This window comes from Heterodontus francisci, chromosome 20 (genome assembly GCF_036365525.1).
Source record: "Heterodontus francisci isolate sHetFra1 chromosome 20, sHetFra1.hap1, whole genome shotgun sequence".
Lineage (NCBI taxonomy): Eukaryota > Metazoa > Chordata > Chondrichthyes > Heterodontiformes > Heterodontidae > Heterodontus > Heterodontus francisci.
Window position 1 is genome coordinate 89183806 of NC_090390.1, and position 25872 is coordinate 89209677.

A 25872-nucleotide genomic window follows, 5' to 3' on the forward strand; every position below is an offset into this window, starting at 1 on the left:
CTATATAACCCAACCAGTTACATCCTCAAAAAAACTAATAAATTTGTCAAACACAATTTCCCTTTTGCAAAAACCATGTTGGCTTTGTCTGACCATACTGTGATTTTCTAAGTGCATTGTTAAGATTCCTTAATTATAGATTCCAGCACTTTCCCAACAACGATATCAAGCTAACTGGTGTAAGTTCTCTGTTTTTTCTCTCAATCCTTTCTTGAATAGTGGTGTTACATTTGCTAACTTCCAATCTGCTGGGACCATTCCAGAATCCAGGGAATTTTGTAAAATCATAACCACCGCATCCACTATCTCTGCAACTACCCCTTTTAGAACCCTAGGGCGTAGGCCATCAGGTCCCGGGGATTTGTCGGATTTTAGTCCCTTAAGTTTCTCCAATACTTTTTCTCTGCTGATATTAATTACCTTAAGTTCCTCACTCTTGATAGTCCCTTGATTATCCTCTATTTCTGGTATGTAACTTGTGTCTTCTACTGTGAAGACAGACACAAAATATTCAATGTCTCTGCATTTCCTCATTCCCCATGATAAATTTCTCCTGTCTCTGCTTCTAAGGGAGCAAGGTTTACTTTAGCTACTCTCTTCCTTTTTATATACTCGTAAAAGCTCTTGCAATCTATTTTTATATTCCCTGCTAGTTTACTCTCATTCTATTTTTTTTCCCCTTTTTATCAACTTTTTGGTTACCCTTTGCTGATTTCTAAAACACTCCCAATCCTCAGACTTGCTACTGTTCTTTGAAACATTATAAGTCTCTGCTATTATTCTAACACTATCCTTAACTTCCCAAGAAAGCCACAGATGGATCTTTCTTGCTCAGTTTTTGTTTTTTAATGGAATGTATTTTTGTTGAACATTTTGAATTGTTTCTTTAAAGGTTTCCCACTGTTTACTTATCACCATACCTTTTAGTCTACTTACCCAATCAACCCTAGCCAGCTCTCCCAGCTACCTAAGGAATTGACTTTGTTTAAGTTTAAGATTCGTGTTTGGAACTGGAGTATGTCGCCTTCAAACTTAATATGGAATTCAATTTTATTATGATCACTTTTTCCCAGCAGATCTTTTACTATGAGATTACTAATTAACCCTGCCTCATTGCACAATACTAGATCTAAAATAGCTTTATCCCTAGTTGGTTCCACAACATATTGCTCCAGGAAACTGTTGTGAAAGCATTCTACAAACTCATCTTCCAGACTTCGTTTTGCCAATTTGATTTGTCCAGTCTATATGAAGATTAAAGTCGCCCATAATTGTTACATTAAATTTGTTACAAGCTCCAATAATTTCCTACTTAATGCTCTATCCATCAGTATCACTACTGTTAGGGGGCCTATAAGCTACTCCCACCAGCGTTTATTGATTCTTGCTGTTCCTAATCTCCACCCATTCTGATTCTACTTCCTCTTCTTCTGAATCAAGATCCTTTCTCACCAATGTCCTTATGTAATTCTTTACTATCAGGCCTATTCCTCCTCCTTTTCCATTCTGTCTTTTTGAAATATTGTGTACCCTGGAATATTTATTTCCCAACTTTTGTCACCTTGTAACCATGTCTCTGTAATGGCGATTAGATCTGAAACATTTATCTCTATTTGTGCCACTAGTTCATCTATCTTGTTACGAATGTTTCATGCATTCAGATAAAGAGCCTTTAATTTTTATTTTAATACTAATTGGCTGCTGCACTGTTACTGTTAAACTCTCAGTCCCTTCCTGTCCCACACAGCTCGTCTTTACTCAAATCGCTATACTACTCTACTGCCTTGACTTTTCTCTTTAGATTTCTAAATCTCCCTTCACCTGATCCCTCCTCCCACCCTGTTCATTTTCATTGTTTACTACATTTCTGAGTTTTGTGCCATTTTAACCAAGTTAAGTCCAGGTCATTGATCTATATCAAAGAGAGCAGCGGTCTTATTACCTACCCCTGGGGAACAGCACGCTATACTTCTCTCCAGTGTTCAAAAGAACTATTCACTGCTACTCTCTTTTCTATCCTTTAGCCATCTTTGTAGCCAGGCTCCCACCATCCCTTTAATCCCCATGGGCTTGAACTTTGCTAATGAGACTATTACATGGAGCTTTATTAAACGTCTTTTGATAATCCTGATACCCAACATCAACTGCATTAACCTTGTTCACTCTCAATGACTTCATCAAAGAACTCAATAAGATTAGTCAAATACAATTTTCCTTTATAAATCCATGCTGGATGTCATTTATTAACCTGTATTTTTTGATGTGCCAATTGATTTTGTATCTAATTATTGTATCTAAAAGTTTTCCCGTTACTGATGTTAGGCTTTCTGGTCTGGAATCATCCTTCTTCCCTTTTTTGAACCGGGATTTCAGCCTCCAATCATCCGGCACTACCTCCATATCTAAGGAGGGTCGGAAGATTGTAACCAGAGCCTCCGCAATTTCCACCCTTACTTCCCTCAGTATCCTAGGATGGATCTCACCTGGGCGGGTGACTTTTCTACTCTGAATACTGCCAACCTTTAAGTACATCATCTTTATCTGTTTTTAATTCGATCCAAATTCTCTCCTCCTTCACTGCTACATTGGCAGCATCCTCTTCTCTAGTGAAGACAATGTAAAGTACTCAAAGTATCTCAGCCACACCCTCTACCTCCATAAGAAGATCTCCTCTTTGGTCCCTAATTGCCCCCTTCCTTTGACTATCCTTTTACTATTTTTAGATTTTTACAAGAATTTTGGGTTTCCTGTAAGGTTAGCCACGAATCTATTCTCATACTTTGTCCCTCTTGCTTCCTTTTTCAGTTCTCCCCTGTACTTTTTGTATTCAGCTTGATTCTCTGCTGATTTCAGAATCTAACATTTATAATGAGCTTCCTTTCTCTGATTCATTTTAACATCTATAGGAACATTTATATATCTTTAGGAACACCACCACTTGCAAGTTCCCCCCTGAGTCACACACCATCCTGACTTGGAACTATATTGCCGTTCCTTCACTGTCGCCGGGTCAAAATCGCTTCCAAACAGCACTGTGGGTGTACCTACACCCCAAGGCCTACAGTGGTTTAAGAAGGAGGCTCACCACCACCTTCTCAAGGGAAATTAGGGATGAGAAATACTGCTGGCCTGACCAGCGACGCCCACATCCCATGAATGAAAATAAAAAGAATCATCCAGGTGGCTCTAGCTTTGGATACCCTTCCTTTTCCCTTTGTGGGAATGTGCCTATTCTGTATTCAAACTCTCTCCTAATGACCATTTTACCTGCTGGCCTTTGATTCAAATCCACCAGGGCCAGATCCCTTTTCAACTCACTGAAATTAGCTGTCTGCCAGCTGAGTATTTCCATTATTGACTTTTCCTTGTCCTTTTCCAGAACTATTCTAAACTTAATGATATTATGATCACTGTTTCCCAAATGCTCCCCCACTGAAACAAGCTCTACTTGCCCCTCTTCATTACCCAGAACTAGCTGCAGCATTGCTTCACTGGGCTAGAACCACACTGATCATATGCACTTCCTGGCCCTTTGCACTATTACTATTCCAGTCAGTCTTCAGGATAACTGAAGCCCCCATTATCGCCACTTTGCAGTTTTTACATCTTTCTGTTGTAAACCTGTGAATTTGTTTCTTTCTCCCATTCCCAATAAATAGTGGGAAAAAAAACACGCACACTAAAACAAACACACCAAATCACTCACGCTAAAACATGCACGCTAAAACACACAAAAACACGCACATTAAAACACGCAAGCCAAAACACACACACTAAAACACATAAGGCAAAACATGCACTCCAAAACACACCATCAGAAACACGCAAGAGGAAGCACAGAAAGACCAAATGGTAGGTTTTTGATTTCAGCTCCTGGGAGCAGAATGTTTTTGGGAGGAGCAGAGTGTTGTTGGGAGGAGCAGAGTGTTGTTGGGAGGAGCAGAGTGTTGTTGGGAGGAGCAGAGTGTTTTTGGGAGGAGCAGAGTGTTGTTGGGAGGAGCAGAGTGTTGTTGGGAGGAGCAGAGTGTTTTTGGGAGGAGCAGAGTGTTGTGTTGTTGGGAGGAGCAGAGTGTTTTTGGGAGGAGCAGAGTGTTGGGAGGAGCAGAGTGTTGTTGGGAGGAGCAGAGTGTTGGGAGGAGCAGAGTGTTTTTGGGAGGAGCAGAGTGTTGTTGGGAGGAGCAGAGTGTTGTTGGGAGGAGCAGAGTGTTTTTGGGAGGAGCAGAGTGTTTTTGGGAGGAGCAGAGTGTTTTTGGGAGGAGCAGAGTGTTGGGAGGAGCAGAGTGTTTTTGGAAGGAGCAGAGTGTTGTTGGGAGGAGCAGAGTGTTGTTGGGAGGAGCAGAGTGTTGTTGGGAGGAGCAGAGTGTTTTTGGGAGGAGCAGAGTGTTGTTGGGAGGAGCAGAGTGTTGTTGGGAGGAGCAGAGTGTTGTTGGGAGGAGCAGAGTGTTGGGAGGAGCAGAGTGTTGGGAGGAGCAGAGTGTTTTTGGGAGGAGCAGAGTGTTTTTGGGAGGAGCAGAGTGTTTTTGGGAGGAGCAGAGTGTTGTTGGGAGGAGCAGAGTGTTGTTGGGAGGAGCAGAGTGTTGTTGGGAGGAGCAGAGTGTTGGGAGGAGCAGAGTGTTTTTGGGAGGAGCAGAGTGTTTTTGGGAGGAGCAGAGTGTTTTTGGGATGAGCAGAGTGTTGGGAGGAGCAGAGTGTTGGGAGGAGCAGAGTGTTGTTGGGAGGAGCAGAGTGTTGTTGGGAGGAGCAGAGTGTTTGTTTTGGGAGGAGCAGAGTGTTGTTGGGAGGAGCAGAGTGTTTGTTTTGGGAGGAGCAGAGTGTTGTGTTGTTGGGAGGAGCAGAGTGTTTTTGGGAGGAGCAGAGTGTTGTTGGGAGGAGCAGCGTGTTTTTGGGAGGAGCAGAGTGTTGTTGGGAGGAGCAGAGTGTTGGGAGGAGCAGAGTGTTGTTGGGAGGAGCAGAGTGTTGTTGGGAGGAGCAGAGTGTTGTTGGGAGGAGCAGAGTGTTGGGAGGAGCAGAGTGTTGTTGGGAGGAGCAGAGTGTTGTTGGGAGGAGCAGAGTGTTGTTGGGAGGAGCAGAGTGTTGTTGGGAGGAGCAGAGTGTTTGTTTTGGGAGGAGCAGAGTGTTGTGTTGTTGGGAGGAGCAGAGTGTTTTTGGGAGGAGCAGAGTGTTGTTGGGAGGAGCAGCGTGTTTTTGGGAGGAGCAGAGTGTTGTTGGGAGGAGCAGAGTGTTGGGAGGAGCAGAGTGTTGTTGGGAGGAGCAGAGTGTTGTTGGGAGGAGCAGAGTGTTGTTGGGAGGAGCAGAGTGTTGTTGGGAGGAGCAGAGTGTTTGTTTTGGGAGGAGCAGAGTGTTGTGTTGTTGGGAGGAGCAGAGTGTTTTTGGGAGGAGCAGAGTGTTGTTGGGAGGAGCAGAGTGTTGTTGGGAGGAGCAGAGTGTTTGTTTTGGGAGGAGCAGAGTGTTGTTGGGAGGAGCAGAGTGTTTGTTTTGGGAGGAGCAGAGTGTTGGGAGGAGCAGAGTGTTGTTGGGAGGAGCAGAGTGTTGTTGGGAGGAGCAGAGTGTTGTTGGGAGGAGCAGAGTGTTGTTGGGAGGAGCAGAGTGTTGTTGGGAGGAGCAGAGTGTTGTTGGGAGGAGCAGAGTGTTGTTGGGAGGAGCAGTGTGTTGTTGGGAGGAGCAGAGTGTTTGTTTTGGGAGGAGCAGAGTGTTGTGTTGTTGGGAGGAGCAGAGTGTTTTTGGGAGGAGCAGAGTGTTGTTGGGAGGAGCAGAGTGTTGTTGGGAGGAGCAGAGTGTTGTTGGGAGGAGCAGAGTGTTGTTGGGAGGAGCAGAGTGTTGTTGGGAGGAGCAGAGTGTTGTTGGGAGGAGCAGAGTGTTTGTTTTGGGAGGAGCAGAGTGTTGTGTTGTTGGGAGGAGCAGAGTGTTTTTGGGAGGAGCAGAGTGTTGTTGGGAGGAGCAGAGTGTTGTTGGGAGGAGCAGAGTGTTGTTGGGAGGAGCAGAGTGTTTTTGGGAGGAGCAGAGTGTTGTTGGGAGGAGCAGAGTGTTGGGAGGAGCAGAGTGTTGGGAGGAGCAGAGTGTTGGGAGGAGCAGAGTGTTGGGAGGAGCAGAGTGTTGGGAGGAGCAGAGTGTTGTTGGGAGGAGCAGAGTGTTGTTGGGAGGAGCAGAGTGTTGTTGGGAGGAGCAGAGTGTTGTTGGGAGGAGCAGAGTGTTGTTGGGAGGAGCAGAGTGTTGTTGGGAGGAGCAGAGTGTTGTTGGGAGGAGCAGAGTGTTTTTGGGAGGAGCAGAGTGTTTTTGGGAGGAGCAGAGTGTTTTTGGGAGGAGCAGAGTGTTTTGGGAGGAGCAGAGTGTTGTGTTGTTGGGAGGAGCAGAGTGTTGTGTTGTTGGGAGGAGCAGAGTGTTGTGTTGTTGGGAGGAGCAGAGTGTTGTGTTGTTGGGAGGAGCAGAGTGTTGTTGGGAGGAGCAGAGTGTTTTGGGAGGAGCAGAGTGTTTTGGGAGGAGCAGAGTGTTGTGTTGTTGGGAGGAGCAGAGTGTTGTTGGGAGGAGCAGAGTGTTGTGTTTTTGGGAGGAGCAGAGTGTTTTTGGGAGGAGCAGAGTGTTTTTGGGAGGAGCAGAGTGTTGTGTTTTTGGGAGGAGCAGAGTGTTTTTGGGAGGAGCAGAGTGTTTTGGGAGGAGCAGAGTGTTTTGGGAGGAGCAGAGTGTTTTGGGAGGAGCAGAGTGTTTTGGGAGGAGCAGAGTGTTTTGGGAGGAGCAGAGTGTTTTGGGAGGAGCAGAGTGTTGTTGGGAGGAGCAGAGTGTTGTTGGGAGGAGCAGAGTGTTGTTGGGAGGAGCAGAGTGTTGTTGGGAGGAGCAGAGTGTTTTGGGAGGAGCAGAGTGTTGTTGGGAGGAGCAGAGTGTTGTTGGGAGGAGCAGAGTGTTGTTGGGAGGAGCAGAGTGTTGTTGGGAGGAGCAGAGTGTTGTTGGGAGGAGCAGAGTGTTGTTGGGAGGAGCAGAGTGTTGTTGGGAGGAGCAGAGTGTTGTTGGGAGGAGCAGAGTGTTGTTGGGAGGAGCAGAGTGTTGTTGGGAGGAGCAGAGTGTTGTTGGGAGGAGCAGAGTGTTGTTGGGAGGAGCAGAGTGTTGTTGGGAGGAGCAGAGTGTTGTTGGGAGGAGCAGAGTGTTGTTGGGAGGAGCAGAGTGTTGTTGGGAGGAGCAGAGTGTTGTTGGGAGGAGCAGAGTGTTTTTGGGAGGAGCAGAGTGTTTTTGGGAGGAGCAGAGTGTTTTTGGGAGGAGCAGAGTGTTTTTGGGAGGAGCAGAGTGTTTTGGGAGGAGCAGAGTGTTTTGGGAGGAGCAGAGTGTTTTGGGAGGAGCAGAGTGTTTTGGGAGGAGCAGAGTGTTGTTGGGAGGAGCAGAGTGTTGTTGGGAGGAGCAGAGTGTTGTTGGGAGGAGCAGAGTGTTGTTGGGAGGAGCAGAGTGTTGTTGGGAGGAGCAGAGTGTTGGGAGGAGCAGAGTGGAAAGTATAGTGAAGATAATGACATGTTGATATCTCTGCATTTCTTCTCCCATTATCTTAAATGGAATCAGCTGAATTTGCTGCTGCTTTACCTTCATTTACGAAGAACTCGGCCAACAGGTACGACATCCTGACTCCGTGTGCACAGTGAGGAGCTGCCAAACTCTCCTTCCACAAAAAGCGGTTTGCTTCAGGATGCCACTGGGTGCCATAGAACGGATATTTAAAAGCTGCAAGAGAGGTGACTAGAGGTCAGTTTTAAAATATCAGCAATACTTCGACTACAGCAAGTGTGTCATGGGATAAATGTGTAACAGGAGGAGTGTGTCGTGGAGTGAGTGTGTCGCGGGACGAGTGTGTCGCGGGACGAGTGTGTCGCGGGGCGAGTGTGTCGCTGGGTGAGTGTGTCGCGGGGCGAGTAGGACTTAGGAGCAGGAGTAAACCATTCAGCTCTTCGAGCCTGCTCTACCATTCGATAAGATCAGGGCTGATCTGGTTGTGGTCTCAACTCCACTTTCCTGTCTGTCCCCCATAATCCTTGACTCCCTTGTTGATCAAAAATTTATCGAACTCAGCCTAGAATAAATTCAATGACACAGTCTCCGGTGCTTTCTTGGGAAAAGAATTCCACAGACGAACGACCCTTTGAGAAAAAAAATTTCTCCTCATCTTCGTCTTAAAAGGGAGACCTCTTATTCCTAAACTGTGTCCCCTGGTTCTAGTCTCCCCCACAAGAAGAAACATCCTCTCGGTATCCACTCTATCAAGTCCCCTCGGGATCTTTTATTTTTCAATAAGGTCACCTCTCATTATTTTAAACTGTAATACGTACAGGCCCAACCTGCTCAAACTTTCTTCATAAGATAAGCCCTTCATCCTAAAATTAGTCGAGTGAACCTTCTCTGAACTGCTTCTAACACAATTATATCCTTTTCCAAATAAGGAGACCAGAACTGTACACAGTACTCCAGATGTGGTCTCACCAAGATCCTGTACAGCTGCAGTAGAATTTCCCTACTTTTATACTCGATTTCCCTTGCAATAAACACCAACATTCCATTTGCCTTCCTAATCACTTGCTGTACCTGCAGACTAACCCTTTGTGATTCATTAACCAGGACACTCTGATCCCTCTGTACCACTGAGTTCTGCAATCTCTCTCCATTTAAATAATATACAGCTTTTCTATTCTTCCTGCCAAAGTGGACAAGTTCACATTTTCCCACATTATACTCCATCTGTCCACTCACTTAACCTCTCTCTATCCTTTGGTAGACTCATTACCTTCTCTTGACAACTTACTTTCCTTCCTATCTTGGTGTCATTGGCAAATTTAGCCACCATACATTCAGTCCCTTCATCCAAGTCATTGATATAAATTGTAAATAGTTGAGGCCCCATCACCGATCCCTGTGACACTCTACTAGTTACAGCTTCCTGTTAGCTAACCAGTCCTTTATCCATGCTAATATGTTACCCCCTACACCAGTGTGTCACTCGATTGTAGATCAGCCCATCCCCACACCTCGCTCCTTGGCCCAGTATTGAGAAGCAGGTCGACTGTGTAACCTGCAGGACAACCGCGACCCAAGACCACCTCGGCCCAGTTCCCAGAGGCTGTGCCATGGCCTCACAGCCAGACCTCCCTGAGGCCCCGCCCTCACAGCCAGACCTCCCTGAGGCCCCGCCCTCACAGCCAGACCTCCCTGAGGCCCCGCCCTCACAGCCAGACCTCCCTGAGGCCCCGCCCTCACAGCCAGAACTCCCTGAGGCCCCGCCCTCACGGCCAGAACTCCGAGGCCCCGCCCTCACGGCCAGAACTCCGAGGCCCCGCCCTCACGGCCAGAACTCCGAGGCCCCGCCCTCACGGCCAGAACTCCGAGGCCCCGCCCTCACAGCCAGAACTCCCTGAGGCCCCGCCCTCACAGCCAGAATTCCCCGAGGCCCCGCCCTCACGGCCGGAATTCCCCGAGGCCCCGCCCTCACAGCCAGAACTCCCTGAGGCCCCGCCCTCACAGCCAGAACTCCCTGAGGCCCCGCCCTCACGGCTGGAATTCCCCAAGCCCCCGCCCTCACGGCTGGAATTCCCTGAGGCCCCGCCCTCACGGCTGGAATTCCCTGAGGCCCCGCCCTCACGGCCAGAATTCCCTGAGGCCCTGCCCTCACAGCCAGAATTCCCTGAGGCCCCGCCCTCACAGCCAGAACTCCCTGAGGTCCCGCCCTCACAGCCAGAACTCCCTGAGGCCCCGCCCTCACGGCCAGAATTCCCTGAGGCCCCGCCCTCATGGCCGGAATTCCCTGAGGCCCCGCCCTCACAGCTGGCATTTCCTATTCCACAAACATGTTCCCAAAACTTTATCCTCCCTCTGTCTCTCACTGGGTTGCGAATCCACAGGCACCGACCAATCCCCAGAACCTCACCCCAAACCAAGAGCTCAGTGAGTGTCATCAAGATATTTGACTGTGGAAGGCATCCCAGCTCAGTCCAATCCTATCGTCACCCACCATCCACAAGCAGAGTCACTGGACAGGGTCAGGAGGATCCCTGGCTGGTTGCCCATGACACTGGGTCACCCATCCCCCCACTCAGGCCCTCTTATACCTTCCATTGTAGAGACGAATGAGACGCGCTGTCTGTCTGTACTGCTGGAGACCAGTCTGTAGAATGACCGCAATTTCTCATTGGATTCAAAGGCCTAAAAGTAAGAAAAAATATAAACGTTCGACAGAGTAAAGTCTGATCCCATTCCACGACAGAACCTCAAATCACCCTCGGGGTATTTGAGAGAAACTCACTCCCACTCTACACTCATGCTCCCTCACTCCCCCTCACACCCCCTCTTCCCCCCCTTTCCCCTCACTCTACTCTCACTCTCACCCTCACTGCCCCTCACCTCCCCCCCCACACACCCCTCACTCCCCCCTTTCCTCCCTCACTCCCAATCTACCCTCACACTCCCACTACTCCTCGTCCCCTTCTACTCCCTCCCCATCAGCCCACTCCCCTTCACTCACGTTCTCTCCCCTCACTTTCTCTCCTTCAATCCCCTCCCACTCACTTCACAGTCATGTTGGATGTTATTTGTGATTTGGTTAGATTTGGAAACCACTCACCCTGAGTCAGTGGTGCTAACAGTCTCGTCTCGGAGTCCGAAAGGGTGTGAGCACAAAATCCAGACTGACACCCGATTGCAGTACTGAGGGAGTGCTGCACTGTCAGGGTGTGCAGTGGAGGTGGGGGGGGGGGGGGGGGGGGGGAGGGGGAGCTGCCTTAAGGATGAGACATGAAACCGAGGCCCTGTCTGCTCTCTCAGGTGCATGTCAAAGATCCCGTGTCACTATTTCAAAGAGCAGGAGCATTCTCCCCAGTGTCCGGGGAAATATATCCCCCCCCCCCAACATTCCCTCTCTCCCTCCCCCACATTCCCTCTCTCCCCCTCCCCCACATTCCCTCTCTCTCCCCCCCACTACATTCCCTCTCTCCCTCCCCCACATTCCTTCTCTCCCTCTTCCACATTCCCTCTCTCCCCCTCCCCCCCATTCCCTCTCTCTCCCCCCCACTACATTCCCTCTCTCCCTCCCCCACATTCCCTCTCTCCCTCTTCCACATTCCCTCTCTCCCTCCCCCACATTCCCTCTCTCCCCCTCCCCCACATTCCCTCTCTCTCCCCCCCACGACATTCCCTCTCTCCCTCCCCCACATTCCCTCTCTCCCTCTTCCACATTCCCTCTCTCCCCCTCCCCCACATTCCCTCTCTCCCCCTCCCCCACATTCCCTCTCTCCCCCTCCCCCACATTCCCTCTCTCCCCCTCCCCCACATTCCCTCTCTCCCTCCCCCACATTCCCTCTCTCCCCCTCCCCCACATTCCCTCTCTCCCCCTCCCCCACATTCCCTCTCTCCCCCTCCCCCACATTCCCTCTCTCCCCCTCCCCCACATTCCCTCTCTCTCCCCCCCACACATTCCCTCTCTCCCTCCCCCACATTCCCTCTCTCCCTCTTCCACATTCCCTCTCTCTCCCCCCCCCCACAACATTCCCTCTCTCCCTCCCCCACATTCCCTCTCTCCCCCTCCCCCACATTCCCTCTCTCCCCCTCCCCCACATTCCCTCTCTCCCCCTCCTCCACATTCCCTCTCTCCCCCTCCCCCTCATTCCCTCTCTCTTCCCCCCCCCCCAACGTTCCCTCTCTCCCCCTCCCGCACATTCCCTCTCTCCCCCTCCCGCACATTCCCTCTCTCCCACCTCCCCCACATTCACTCTCTCTCCCTCCCCCACGTTCCCTCTCTCCCCCTCCCGCACATTCCCTCTCTCCCCCTCCCCCACATTCCCTCTCTCCCCCCCCCCCTACATTCCCTCTCTCCCCCTCCCCCTCCCCCACATTCCCTCTCTCTCCCCTCCAACATTCCCTCTCTCTCTCCCCCACATTCACTCTCTCTCCCTCCCCCACATTCCCTCTCTCCCCCCTCCCCCACATTCCCTCTCTCCCCCCTCCCCCACATTCCCTCTCTCCCCCTCCCCCACATTCCCTCTCTCCCCCTCCCCCACATTCCCTCTCTCTCCCTCCCCCATGTTCCCTCTCTCCCCACCCCCCCCACGTTCCCTCTCTCCCCCTCCCGCACATTCCCTCTCTCCCCCTCCCGCGCATTCCCTCTCTCTCCCCCCCCCAACGTTCCCTCTCCCCCTCCCGCACATTCCCTCTCTCCCCCCCCAACGTTCCCTCTCTCCCCCCCCAACGTTCCCTCTCCCCCTCCCGCACATTCCCTCTCTCCCCCTCCCCCACATTCCCTCTCTCCCCCTCCCGCACATTCCCTCTCTCCCCCTCCCGCACATTCCCTCTCCCCCTCCCGCATATTCCCTCTCTCTCCCCCCCCCCAACGTTCCCTCTCCCCCTCCCGCACATTCCCTCTCTCCCACCTCCCCCACATTCCCTCTCTCCCACCTCCCCCACATTCCCTCTCTCCCCACCCCCCCCCCACGTTCCCTCTCTCCCCCTCCCGCACATTCCCTCTCTCCCCCTCCCCCACATTCCCTCTCTCCCCACCCCCCCCCACGTTCCCTCTCTCCCCCTCCCGCACATTCCCTCTCTCTCCCCCCCCCAACGTTCCCTCTCCCCCTCCCGCACATTCCCTCTCTCCCCCTCCCCCACATTCCCTCTCTCCCCACCCCCCCCCACGTTCCCTCTCTCCCCCTCCCGCACATTCCCTCTCTCCCCCTCCCCCACATTCCCTCTCTCCCCACCCCCCCCACGTTCCCTCTCTCCCCCTCCCGCACATTCCCTCTCTCCCCCCTCCTCCACATTCCCTCTCTCCCCCTCCCCCACATTCCCTCTCTCCCCCCTCCTCCACGTTCCCTCTCTCCCCCTCCCCCACATTCCCTCTCTCCCCCCCCCAACGTTCCCTCTCCCCCTCCCCCACATTCCCTCTCTCCCCACCCCCCCCCCACGTTCCCTCTCTCCCCCTCCCGCACATTCCCTCTCTCCCCACCCCCCCCCCACGTTCCCTCTCTCCCCCTCCTGCACATTCCCTCTCTCCCCCTCCCGCACATTCCCTCTCTCCCCACCCCCCCCCCCACGTTCCCTCTCTCCCCCTCCCGCACATTCCCTCTCTCCCCACCCCCCCCACGTTCCCTCTCTCCCCCTCCCGCACATTCCCTCTCTCTCCCCCCCCCCCCAACGTTCCCTCTCCCCCTCCCGCACATTCCCTCTCTCCCCTCCCCCACACTCCCCCCTCTACAGTTTTCGGACTCTCTCATTTACCTGCACTGTGACGCTGTATTTGTGGAAATTCCCAGTCAATGGTTTATCAGATAAAACTCTAATCATCTCTGGCGAAAAGTCTTTGAACATTTGACTCGATTTTGCTTCTGAAAAATAGATGTACATGTTTCAGCTGGGTGAGCAGCAGAGACCTCAGTGTGTGGGATCGGACTGTGTGTGGGGGGCCAGAGCGGAGGAGGGTGGGAGAGTGACATGGACCTCATGAATCCACCCGACTGCCAATGGAGCCATTATAGGAAGCACGGATCATGTGATGGTGAGGCAGTCGGGTTGGGTTTCTGGAAGGACAGGGTTAAATGGGCCAAATGGCCTTCTCCATTGGAATGGATTGTGTGGATTGCTGATCAGCATTGGATAGGGGTAGATGCTGCTGCTGGAGGGGTCCGAATGTGGCACCAATTGGAGATGCCCTCACAATGCCCTCTTCAGCCAAGGCACAGACCATCATGTCGAGACCAATTACAATGAGGGAGGAGAGTTCCAGAGTCACTCCGTTCTGGCCTGGACACACACACACAGGCTCCCACCATTCCCTTACCCTCGGTAAACTCCAGGGTCAGTGCCACGTTGGAACTGTCCGTCCTGCTCAGTAGATTCTCTCCGGAGGTCAGTGCCGTCAGGAGTTGCTGCCCCATACACGTTCCCCAGATGGGGAAATGATCACCCCGGTCACATGCCTGCATTAACAGAAATAATATCACAGCAATTCACAGCTGGAAACACACTGACGATCCCATTCCGACCAGGAATGTTCCCATTACAAAATTGTGCCTGCCAGGGAGAGGGAACAGCGGGAAATGGGCCAGGGGTGGGGACTGAGGACTACACTGTCACAGGGTCAGTACTGAGGGAGCGCTGCACTGTCAGAGGGTCAGTACTGAGGGAGCACTGCACTGTCGGAGGGTCAGTACTGAGGGAGTGCTGCACTGTTGGAGGGTCAGTACTGAGGGAGTGCTGCACTGTCAGAGGATCAGTACTGAGGGAATGCTGCACTTGCGGAGGGTCAGTACTGAGGGAGTGCTGCACTGTCGGAGGGTCAATCCTGAGGGAAAGCTGCACTGTCGGAGGGTCAGTACTGAGGGAGTGCTGCACTGTCGGAGGGTCAGTACTGAGGGAGTGCTACACTGTCAGAGGGTCAGTACTGAGGGAATGCTGCACTGTCAGAGGGTCAGTACTGAGGGAGTGCTGCACTGTCAGAGGGTCAGTACTGAGGGAGTGCTACACTGTCAGAGGGTCAGTACTGAGGGAGTGCTGCACTGTCGGAGGGTCAGTACTGAGGGAATGCTGCACTGTCAGAGGGTCAGTACTGAGGGAGTGCTGCACTGTTGGAGAGCCAGTACTGAGGGAGTGCTGCACTGTCAAAATTTCAGTACTGAGGGAGTGCTGCACTGTCAGAGGGTCAGTACTGAGGGAGTGCTGCACTGTCAGAGGGTCAGTACTGAGGGAGTGCTGCACTGTCGGAGGGTCAGTACTGAGGGAATGCTGCACTGTCAGAGGGTCAGTACTGAGGGAGTGCTGCACTGTTGGAGAGCCAGTACTGAGGGAGTGCTGCACTGTCAAAATTTCAGTACTGAGGGAGTGCTGCACTGTCAGAGATGCTCACTTTTAGATCAGCTGTTAAATTGAGGGCCCCTCAGGTGAATGTAAAAGATCATGGCAGTACTGATGGATTGCTGGGGAATTCTCCCTGGTGTCTTGTGGCCAATATTTATCCCACAGCCAACATCACTACAGAAACAGATTCGCTGGTCATGACGGGCTGTTTAATAACACCATATCTTTCCTTTGCCTCTTTCACTGTTCTGAACTTGAGGCTGGATTTCAAATGTGAAGCTCCCAGAGTGCTGTCTCCCTCACTGAATGTGAGTCTCACTCGAGTCTTGTCTCCCTCACTGAGTGCAAGTCTCACTCGAGTGCCGTCTCCCTCACTGAGTGTGAGTCTCACTCGAGTGCCGTCTCCCTCACTGAGTGTGAGTCTCACTCGAGTGCCGTCTCCCTCACTGAGTGTGAGTCTCACTCCAGAGTGCAGTCTCCCTCACTGAGTGTGAGTCTCACTCCAGAGTGCAGTCTCCCTCACTGAGTGTGAGTCTCACTCCAGAGTGCTGTCTCCCTCACTGAGTGTGAGTCTCACTCCAGTGCCGTCTCCCTCACTGAGTGTGAGTCTCATCCAGTGCCGTCCCCCTCACTGAGTGTGAGTCTCACTCCAGTGCTGTCTCCCTCACTGAATGTGAGTCTCACTCCAGTGCCGTCTCCCTCACTGAGTGTGAGTCTCACTCCAGTGCCGTCTCCCTCACTGAGTGTGAGTCTCACTCCAGTGCCGTCTCCCTCACTGAGTGTGAGTCTCACTCCAGTGCCGTCTCCCTCACTGAGTGTGAGTCTCACTCCAGTGCCGTCTCCCTCACTGAATGTGAGTCTCACTCCAGTGTGCAGTTTCCCTCATTGAGTGTGTCTCACTCCAGTGTGCAGTTTCCCTCACTGAGTATGAGTCTCACTCGAGTGCTGTCTCCCTCACTGAGTGTGAGTCTCACTCCAGAGTGCAGTTTCCCTCATTGAGTGTTAGTCTCACTCCAGAGTGCAGTTTCCCTCATTGAGTGTTAGTCTCACTCCAGTGTGCAGTTTCCCTCATTGAGTATGAGTCTCACTCGAGTGTTGTCTCCCTCACTGAGTGTGAGTCTCACTCCAGAGTGCAGTATCCCTCACTGAGTGTGAGTCTCACTCCAGTGTGCCGTCTCACTCACTGAGTGTGAGTCTCACTCGAGTGCTGTCTCCCTCACTGAGTGTGAGTCTCACTCCAGTGTGCCGTCTCCCTCACTGAGTGTGAGTCTCACTCGAGTGCTGTCTCCCTCACTGAGTGTGAGTCTCACTCGAGTGCCGTCTCCCTCACTGAGTGTGAGTCTCACTCGAGTGCCGTCTCCCTCACTGAGTGTGAGTCTCACTCGAGTGCCGTCTCCCTCACTGAGTGTGAGTCTCACTCGAGTGCTGTCTCCCTCACTGAGTGTGAGTCTCACTCGAGTGCTGTCTCCCTCACTGAGTGTGAGTCTCACTCGAGTGCTGTCTCCCTCACTGAGTGTGAGTCTCACTCGAGTGCTGTCTCCCTCACTGAGTGTGAGTCTCACTCGAGTGCTGTCTCCCTCACTGAGTGTGAGTCTCACTCGAGTGCTGTCTCCCTCACTGAGTGTGAGTCTCACTCGAGTGCTGTCTCCCTCACTGAGTGTGAGTCTCACTCGAGTGCTGTCTCCCTCACTGAGTGTGAGTCTCACTCGAGTGCTGTCTCCCTCACTGAGTGTGAGTCTCACTCGAGTGCTGTCTCCCTCACTGAGTGTGAGTCTCACTCGAGTGCTGTCTCCCTCACTGAGTGTGAGTCTCACTCGAGTGCTGTCTCCCTCACTGAGTGTGAGTCTCACTCGAGTGCTGTCTCCCTCACTGAGTGTGAGTCTCACTCGAGTGCTGTCTCCCTCACTGAGTGTGAGTCTCACTCGAGTGCTGTCTCCCTCACTGAGTGTGAGTCTCACTCGAGTGCTGTCTCCCTCACTGAGTGTGAGTCTCACTCGAGTGCTGTCTCCCTCACTGAGTGTGAGTCTCACTCGAGTGCTGTCTCCCTCACTGAGTGTGAGTCTCACTCGAGTGCTGTCTCCCTCACTGAGTGTGAGTCTCACTCGAGTGCTGTCTCCCTCACTGAGTGTGAGTCTCACTCGAGTGCTGTCTCCCTCACTGAGTGTGAGTCTCACTCGAGTGCTGTCTCCCTCACTGAGTGTGAGTCTCACTCGAGTGCTGTCTCCCTCACTGAGTGTGAGTCTCACTCGAGTGCTGTCTCCCTCACTGAGTGTGAGTCTCACTCGAGTGCTGTCTCCCTCACTGAGTGTGAGTCTCACTCGAGTGCTGTCTCCCTCACTGAGTGTGAGTCTCACTCGAGTGCTGTCTCCCTCACTGAGTGTGAGTCTCACTCGAGTGCTGTCTCCCTCACTGAGTGTGAGTCTCACTCGAGTGCTGTCTCCCTCACTGAGTGTGAGTCTCACTCGAGTGCTGTCTCCCTCACTGAGTGTGAGTCTCACTCGAGTGCTGTCTCCCTCACTGAGTGTGAGTCTCACTCGAGTGCTGTCTCCCTCACTGAGTGTGAGTCTCACTCGAGTGCTGTCTCCCTCACTGAGTGTGAGTCTCACTCGAGTGCTGTCTCCCTCACTGAGTGTGAGTCTCACTCGAGTGCTGTCTCCCTCACTGAGTGTGAGTCTCACTCGAGTGCTGTCTCCCTCACTGAGTGTGAGTCTCACTCGAGTGCTGTCTCCCTCACTGAGTGTGAGTCTCACTCGAGTGCTGTCTCCCTCACTGAGTGTGAGTCTCACTCGAGTGCTGTCTCCCTCACTGAGTGTGAGTCTCACTCGAGTGCTGTCTCCCTCACTGAGTGTGAGTCTCACTCGAGTGCTGTCTCCCTCACTGAGTGTGAGTCTCACTCGAGTGCTGTCTCCCTCACTGAGTGTGAGTCTCACTCGAGTGCTGTCTCCCTCACTGAGTGTGAGTCTCACTCGAGTGCTGTCTCCCTCACTGAGTGTGAGTCTCACTCGAGTGCTGTCTCCCTCACTGAGTGTGAGTCTCACTCGAGTGCTGTCTCCCTCACTGAGTGTGAGTCTCACTCGAGTGCTGTCTCCCTCACTGAGTGTGAGTCTCACTCGAGTGCTGTCTCCCTCACTGAGTGTGAGTCTCACTCGAGTGCTGTCTCCCTCACTGAGTGTGAGTCTCACTCGAGTGCTGTCTCCCTCACTGAGTGTGAGTCTCACTCGAGTGCTGTCTCCCTCACTGAGTGTGAGTCTCACTCGAGTGCTGTCTCCCTCACTGAGTGTGAGTCTCACTCGAGTGCTGTCTCCCTCACTGAGTGTGAGTCTCACTCGAGTGCTGTCTCCCTCACTGAGTGTGAGTCTCACTCGAGTGCTGTCTCCCTCACTGAGTGTGAGTTTCACTCGAGTGCTGTCTCCCTCACTGAGTGTGAGTTTCACTCGAGTGCTGTCTCCCTCACTGAGTGTGAGTTTCACTCGAGTGCTGTCTCCCTCACTGAGTGTGAGTTTCACTCGAGTGCTGTCTCCCTCACTGAGTGTGAGTTTCACTCGAGTGCTGTCTCCCTCACTGAGTGTGAGTTTCACTCGAGTGCTGTCTCCCTCACTGAGTGTGAGTTTCACTCGAGTGCTGTCTCCCTCACTGAGTGTGAGTTTCACTCGAGTGCTGTCTCCCTCACTGAGTGTGAGTTTCACTCGAGTGCTGTCTCCCTCACTGAGTGTGAGTTTCACTCGAGTGCTGTCTCCCTCACTGAGTGTGAGTTTCACTCGAGTGCTGTCTCCCTCACTGAGTGTGAGTTTCACTCGAGTGCTGTCTCCCTCACTGAGTGTGAGTTTCACTCGAGTGCTGTCTCCCTCACTGAGTGTGAGTCTCACTCGAGTGCTGTCTCCCTCACTGAGTGTGAGTCTCACTCGAGTGCTGTCTCCCTCACTGAGTGCGAGTCTCACTCGAGTGCTGTCTCCCTCACTGAGTGTGAGTCTCACTCCAGTGTGCAGTTTCCCTCACTGAGTATGAGTCTCACTCGAGTGCTGTCTCCCTCACTGAGTGTGAGTCTCACTCCAGAGTACCATCTCCCTCACTGAGTATGAGTCTCACTCGAGTGCTGTCTCCCTCACTGAGTGTGAGTTTCACTCGAGTGCTGTCTCCCTCACTGGGTGTGAGTCTCACTCCAGTGTGCAGTTTCCCTCAATGAGTGTGAGTCTCACTCCAGAGTGCAGTTTCCCTCATTGAGTGTGAGTCTCACTCCAGTGTGCAGTTTCCCTCACTGAGTATGAGTCTCACTCCAGAGTGCAGTTTCCCTCATTGAGTGTGAGTCTCACTCCAGAGTGCAGTTTCCCTCATTGAGTGTGAGTCTCACTCCAGTGTGCAGTTTCCCTCATTGAGTATGAGTTTCCCTCACTGAGTGTGAGTCTCACTCCAGAGTGCAGTTTCCCTCACTGAGTGTGAGTCTCACTCCAGTGTGCAGTTTCCCTCATTGAGTGTGAGTCTCACTCGAGTGCTGTCTCCCTCACTGAGTGTGAGTCTCACTCCAGAGTGCAGTTTCCCTCACTGAGTGTGAGTCTCACTCCAGAGTGCAGTTTCCCTCACTGAGTGTGAGTCTCACTCCAGTGTGCAGTTTCCCTCATTGAGTGTGAGTCTCACTCGAGTGCTGTCTCCCTCACTGAGTGTGAGTCTCACTCGAGTGCTGTCTCCCTCACTGAGTGTGAGTCTCACTCGAGTGCTGTCTCCCTCACTGAGTGTGAGTCTCACTCCAGTGTGCCGTCTCCCTCACTGAGTGTGAGTCTCACTCCAGTGTGCCGTCTCCCTCACTGAGTGTGAGTCTCACTCCAGTGTGCCGTCTCCCTCACTGAGTGTGAGTCTCACTCCAGTGTGCCGTCTCCCTCACTGAGTGTGAGTCTCACTCCAGTGTGCCGTCTCCCTCACTGAGTGTGAGTCTCACTCCAGTGTGCAGTTTCCCTCACTAAGTATGTGTCTCACTCGAGTGCTGTCTCCCTCACTGAGTGTGAGTCTCACTCGAGTGCTGTCTCCCTCACTGAGTGTGAGTCTCACTCCAGTGTGCCGTCTCCCTCACTGAGTGTCTCACTCCAGTGTGCCGTCTCCCTCACTGAGTGTGAGTCTCACTCCAGTGTGCCGTCTCCCTCACTGAGTGTGAGTCTCACTCCAGTGTGCCGTCTCCCTCACTGAGTGTGAGTCTCACTCCAGTGTGCCGTCTCCCTCACTGAGTGTGAGTCTCACTCCAGTGTGCCGTCTCCCTCACTGAGTGTGAGTCTCACTCCAGTGTGCAGTTTCCCTCACTAAGTATGTGTCTCACTCGAGTGCTGTCTCCCTCACTGAGTGTGAGTCTCACTCGAGTGCTGTCTCCCTCACTGAGTGTGAGTCTCACTCCAGTGTGCCGTCTCCCTCACTGAGTGTCTCACTCCAGTGTGCCGTCTCCCTCACTGAGTGTGAGTCTCACTCGAGTGCAGTTTCCCTCACTGAGTGAGTCTCACTCCAGTGTGCCGTCTTCTCACTGAGTGTGAGTTTCACTCGAGTGCTGTCTCCCTCACTGAGTGTGAGTTTCACTCGAGTGCTGTCTCCCTCACTGAGTGTGAGTTTCACTCGAGTGCTGTCTCCCTCACTGAGTGTGAGTTTCACTCGAGTGCTGTCTCCCTCACTGAGTGTGAGTTTCACTCGAGTGCTGTCTCCCTCACTGAGTGTGAGTTTCACTCGAGTGCTGTCTCCCTCACTGAGTGTGAGTTTCACTCGAGTGCTGTCTCCCTCACTGAGTGTGAGTTTCACTCGAGTGCTGTCTCCCTCACTGAGTGTGAGTTTCACTCGAGTGCTGTCTCCCTCACTGAGTGTGAGTTTCACTCGAGTGCTGTCTCCCTCACTGAGTGTGAGTTTCACTCGAGTGCTGTCTCCCTCACTGAGTGTGAGTTTCACTCGAGTGCTGTCTCCCTCACTGAGTGTGAGTTTCACTCGAGTGCTGTCTCCCTCACTGAGTGTGAGTTTCACTCGAGTGCTGTCTCCCTCACTGAGTGTGAGTCTCACTCGAGTGCTGTCTCCCTCACTGAGTGTGAGTCTCACTCGAGTGCCGTCTCACTCACTACAAGGATTCCGATTCCAGACCCTCTCTCAGTGACGATTGGAACTCAGCCTCTTCGCCACAGGTTCAATCCCCGGTGTTCACTTACACCGTTACCCGTTATCCTGTGATTCGAACCAGTGTCACCCAGTCCATCACATCCACCTCCACAAACATACAGAAACTGTCTGCTAGCAAGTAACTAAAAGAAGTTGGAACATTTACAGACCTTTAGTGCGAGCCGGTAGAAGATGCCAGCGACTCGGGCAAATTCTGACGTCTCTAAGTCCACAGCTCCTCCTGGCAGCAAGAGCCTGGGTGAAGAAAGAATATTGATTGGCAGCCATTGTACATTGATCAGTGTTTCAGGTGGTGCAAGATGCTAGTTCAGCAATGAGCTGCTCGTCAATCAAATGATGATTTGCTCTGCATTCCAGATCAGGAGAGGCAGCTGGAAAAATGTGAAAAAGTTGTATCTGGAGACTCGGCTGGGGATAGATGTTCAGAAAGAGGAGTTCATTCCGAGGATAGACATTTGGAAAGAGGAGTTCATTCCGAGGATAGACGTTCAGAAAGAGGAGTTCAATCCGAGGATAGACGTTCAGAAAGAGGAGTTCATTCCGAGGATAGACATTTGGAAAGAGGAGTTCATTCCGAGGATAGACGTTCAGAAAGAGGAGTTCAATCCGAGGATAGACATTTGGAAAGAGGAGTTCATTCCGAGGATAGACGTTCAGAAAGCGGAGTTCATTCCGAGGATAGATGTTCGGAAAGAGGAGTTCATTCCGAGGATAGATGTTCAGAAAGAGGAGTTCATTCCGAGGATAGACATTTGGAAAGAGGAGTTCATTCTGAGGATAGACGTTCAGAAAGAGGAGTTCATTCCGAGGATAGACGTTCAGAAAGAGGAGTTCATTCTGAGGATAGACGTTCAGAAAGAGGAGTTCATTCCGAGGATAGACGTTCAGAAAGAGGAGTTCAATCCGAGGATAGACGTTCAGAAAGAGGAGTTCATTCCGAGGATAGACGTTCAGAAAGAGGAGTTCATTCTGAGGATAGACGTTCAGAAAGAGGAGTTCATTCCGAGGATAGACGTTCAGAAAGAGGAGTTCAATCCGAGGATAGACGTTCAGAAAGAGGAGTTCATTCCGAGGATAGACATTTGGAAAGAGGAGTTCATTCCGAGGATAGACGTTCAGAAAGAGGAGTTCAATCCGAGGATAGACATTTGGAAAGAGGAGTTCATTCCGAGGATAGACGTTCAGAAAGAGGAGTTCATTCCGAGGATAGACATTTGGAAAGAGGAGTTCATTCCGAGGATAGATGTTCAGAAAGAGGAGTTCATTCCGAGGATAGACATTTGGAAAGAGGAGTTCATTCCGAGGATAGACGTTCAGAAAGAGGAGTTCATTCTGAGGATAGACGTTCAGAAAGAAGAGTTCATTCCGAGGATAGACGTTCAGAAAGAAGAGTTCATTCCGAGGATTGATGTTCAGAAAGAGGAGTTCATTCCGAGGATAGACATTTGGAAAGAGGAGTTCATTCTGTGTCTACTGTTACCCTTAATAAGGAACCAGATCAATTCCCCTCAAGAAAAGGGGATCATAGTGATCTTAATGGATCAGGTTGATTAACATAAGAAATAAAGCAGGAGTAGGCCATTCAACCCCTCGAGCCTACTCCCCCATTCAATAAGATCATGGTTGATTTTCTACCTCAACTCCCGCTTCCCACCCTTGTATCCTTGAATGTCCAAAATTCTATTGATCAACAATGGATCATACACAGCTCTGGGGTAGAGATTTCCAAAGATTCCCAACCCTCTGAATGAAGAAATTCCTCCTCATCTCAGTCCTAAATAGCCGAACCCTTATTCTGAGTTTGTGACCCTGTGTTCTAGACTCTCCAACCAGGGCAAACATGCTCTCACCACCTACCCTGTCAAACCCCTTCAGAATTTGATATAATTCAATGAGAACCATTTTCATTCTTCTAAACACTAGGGAATATAGGCTGCGTCCTGCTCAATCGCTCCACTGAGGATAATCCCCTCTTCAGGGGGATTCTAAGGCTGTGTTGGAAGTGCAAGGATTGTGAATGGAATGTAATTCCTGGACTCAAAGACCTTTCTTAATTCCTGATGTTCTTGTGTGTTCTACAGAGCTCATTCTGTGTCACTATTCTGTACAAGACACATCAAAACCTGGAGGAAAGAGTCTGATATACATGAAGAAGGACAACACATGAAACAGATTGAGGAGATCATACTTTCCCCAGAAACACATCTGAAAACAATAAAATAACAGGTAGAAAAGTGGAATTAAACTGTCTGAGAAAGCAGAAAATGAAGAACTAGGAAGCAGACTTTGCCAGGTGCAGAGAATAAATGGAACAACTAGAACTGCAAATTAATTACCTACCCATTTATTGAATAAAATATCTTTTCATACTCAGACTCATTGAGATATAACCTGCAGAAAACAAAGCATAACTATTATTCACAGCCTATTAATCCCAACCCTTTTTATCCATTAACCCTAACCCAGTCCATCACCCTCACAGAGCCAACCTCAACCCTAATACTAACCTTAACCCCAAACCTAACCCTAACCCTAACCCTAACCCTAACCCAGTCCATCACCCTCACAGAGCCAACCTCAACCCTAATACTAACCTTAACCCCAAACCTAACCCTAACCCTAACCCTAACCCTAACCCAGTCCATCACCCTCACAGAGCCAACCTCAACCCTAATACTAACCTTAACCCCAAACCTAACCCTAACCCTAACCCTAACCCTAACCCAGTCCATCACCCTCACAGAGCCAACCTCAACCCTAATACTAACCTTAACCCCAAACCTAACCCTAACCTTAACCCTAACCCTAACCCAGCCCATCACCCTCACAGAGCCAACCTCAATCCGAACCCCAAACCTAACCCTAACCCTAACCCAACCCAGCCCATCACCCTCAGAGCCAACCTCAACCCTAATACTAACCCTAACTCTAACCCTAACCCAAACCCATCACCCTCACAGAGCCAACCTCACCCCTAATACTAACCCTAACCCCAAACCTAACCCTAACCCTAACCCTAACCCTAACCCAGTCCATCACCCTCACAGAGCCAACCTCAACCCTAATACTAACCTTAACCCCAAACCTAACCCTAACCCTAACCCTAACCCTAACCCAGTCCATCACCCTCACAGAGCCAACCTCAACCCTAATACTAACCTTAACCCCAAACCTAACCCTAACCCTAACCCTAACCCTAACCCAGTCCATCACCCTCACAGAGCCAACCTCAACCCTAATACTAACCTTAACCCCAAACCTAACCCTAACCTTAACCCTAACCCTAACCCAGCCCATCACCCTCACAGAGCCAACCTCAATCCGAACCCCAAACCTAACCCTAACCCTAACCCAGCCCATCACCCTCAGAGCCAACCTCAACCCTAATACTAACCCTAACTCTAACCCTAACCCAAACCCATCACCCTCACAGAGCCAACCTCACCCCTAATACTAACCCTAACCCCAAACCTAACCCTAACCCTAACCCATCACCCTCACAGAGCCAACCTCATCCCTAACCCCAAACCTAACCCTAACCCCAAACCTAATCCTAACTGTAATCCTAACCCCAAACCTAACCCTAACCCTAACCCTAACCCTAACCCCAATCCTCACCCTAACCCAGCCCACCACCCTCACAGAGCCAACCTCAACCCTAACACCAAACCTAACCCTAATACTAACCCTAACCCCAAACCTAACCCTAACCCACTCCATCACCCTCATAGAGCCAACCTCATCCCTAACCCCAAACCTAACCCTAACCCTAACCCCAAACCTAACCCGATTCCAAACCATCACCATCACCGCCTCTTCACTGGATTAAAATGAAGATCTGTTACATTATCTCATTCTAGAACTCATCCTTTCCCAGGGTTTCAATGCTGAGGGATTCCTCACCCGTCCTTGTCCCTTCCTCCCCCCCTTCTCACCACTCCTCATCTTGCCTCATCTATCTTTACCCTCCTCATACCTCCTCTCCCTCCTACCTCCCTCAGTTGTACCTCCCTCCTACAGTGTGCAGACATGTAAATCCAAGGTTGATGTCTCCTGGCCATTGCCTTTCCATTCATTTCATCTTCCCCCATAATCTTTTCAAACTTTGGCCTCTGACCCTTGCCCTGACTTCTCAGTAAAATTAAACCCATTCTGTGGGTGAACACAATGATGACTGTGTTACCTGATCACTGCCACTCTGCTGCCAGCTGACTCCAGGTATTTCACGTAGGGAGCAGCTACATATGTCTTTGCCACCTCGGCCAGTTCATCCAATGTGTGCTGCGCTAAGATCCCTGCGGGCAACAATAACAGCTTGCATTTATATAGCACCTTTCACATAGTAAAACATCCCAACGTGCTTCATAGGAATGACTGTCAAAAAACACAAAAGCAAAATACTGCAGATGCTGGAAATCTGAAATAAAAACAAGAAAGTGCTGGAAATACTCAGCAGGTCTGTCAGCATCTGTGGAGAGAGAAGCAGAGTTAATGTTTCAGGTCAGTGACCCTTCATCAGAACTGGGAGAGGGTAGAAATGTCATAGGTTTTAAATAGGTCAAATTATATTTGACTCTGAGCCACATAAGAAGACATTCGGGACAGGCAACCTAAAGCTCGGTCAAAGAAGTCAGTTTTAAAGAGCATCTTAAAGGAGGAGAGAGAGATGGAGAGGTTCAGGGAGGGAATTCCAGAGCTTAGGGCCCAGGCAGCTGAAGGCACGGCCGCCAATGATGGAGCGATTAAAATCAGGGATGTTCAAGAGGCCGGAATGGGAGGAGCACAGAGATCTTGGAGGGTTGTAGGGCTGGAGGAGATTACAGAGATAGGGAGGGGATGAGGCCATGTAGGGATTTAAAACAAGGATGAGAAAGTGTTTGACAAAGTACAACATAAAACGCTGGTTAATAAAATTGAGGCTCATGGAATAGGAGAGTC

At 51.2% G+C, this 25872-nt stretch overlaps 1 protein-coding gene across 2 annotated transcripts in view; it reads right to left on the reverse strand.

Annotated features, from left to right (window-relative positions):
• Window positions 1–25872, reverse strand: part of LOC137380988 (gamma-glutamyl hydrolase-like) — a 40252-nt gene that overhangs the window by 789 nt on the left and 13591 nt on the right. The window contains exons 4-11 of one of the 2 annotated variants that reach the window (XM_068053409.1): window positions 25118–25229; window positions 23275–23325; window positions 21084–21168; window positions 13784–13922; window positions 13225–13331; window positions 10071–10164; window positions 7561–7698; window positions 421–488 (exon numbers count right to left, since the gene is read on the reverse strand). In XM_068053409.1, coding sequence (XP_067909510.1) covers window positions 421–488; window positions 7561–7698; window positions 10071–10164; window positions 13225–13331; window positions 13784–13922; window positions 21084–21168; window positions 23275–23325; window positions 25118–25229 — 794 coding nt within the window. The remainder of the gene's footprint in view (window positions 1–420; window positions 489–7560; window positions 7699–10070; window positions 10165–13224; window positions 13332–13783; window positions 13923–21083; window positions 21169–23274; window positions 23326–25117; window positions 25230–25872) is intronic. The other variant, XM_068053408.1, reaches the window with a different exon arrangement.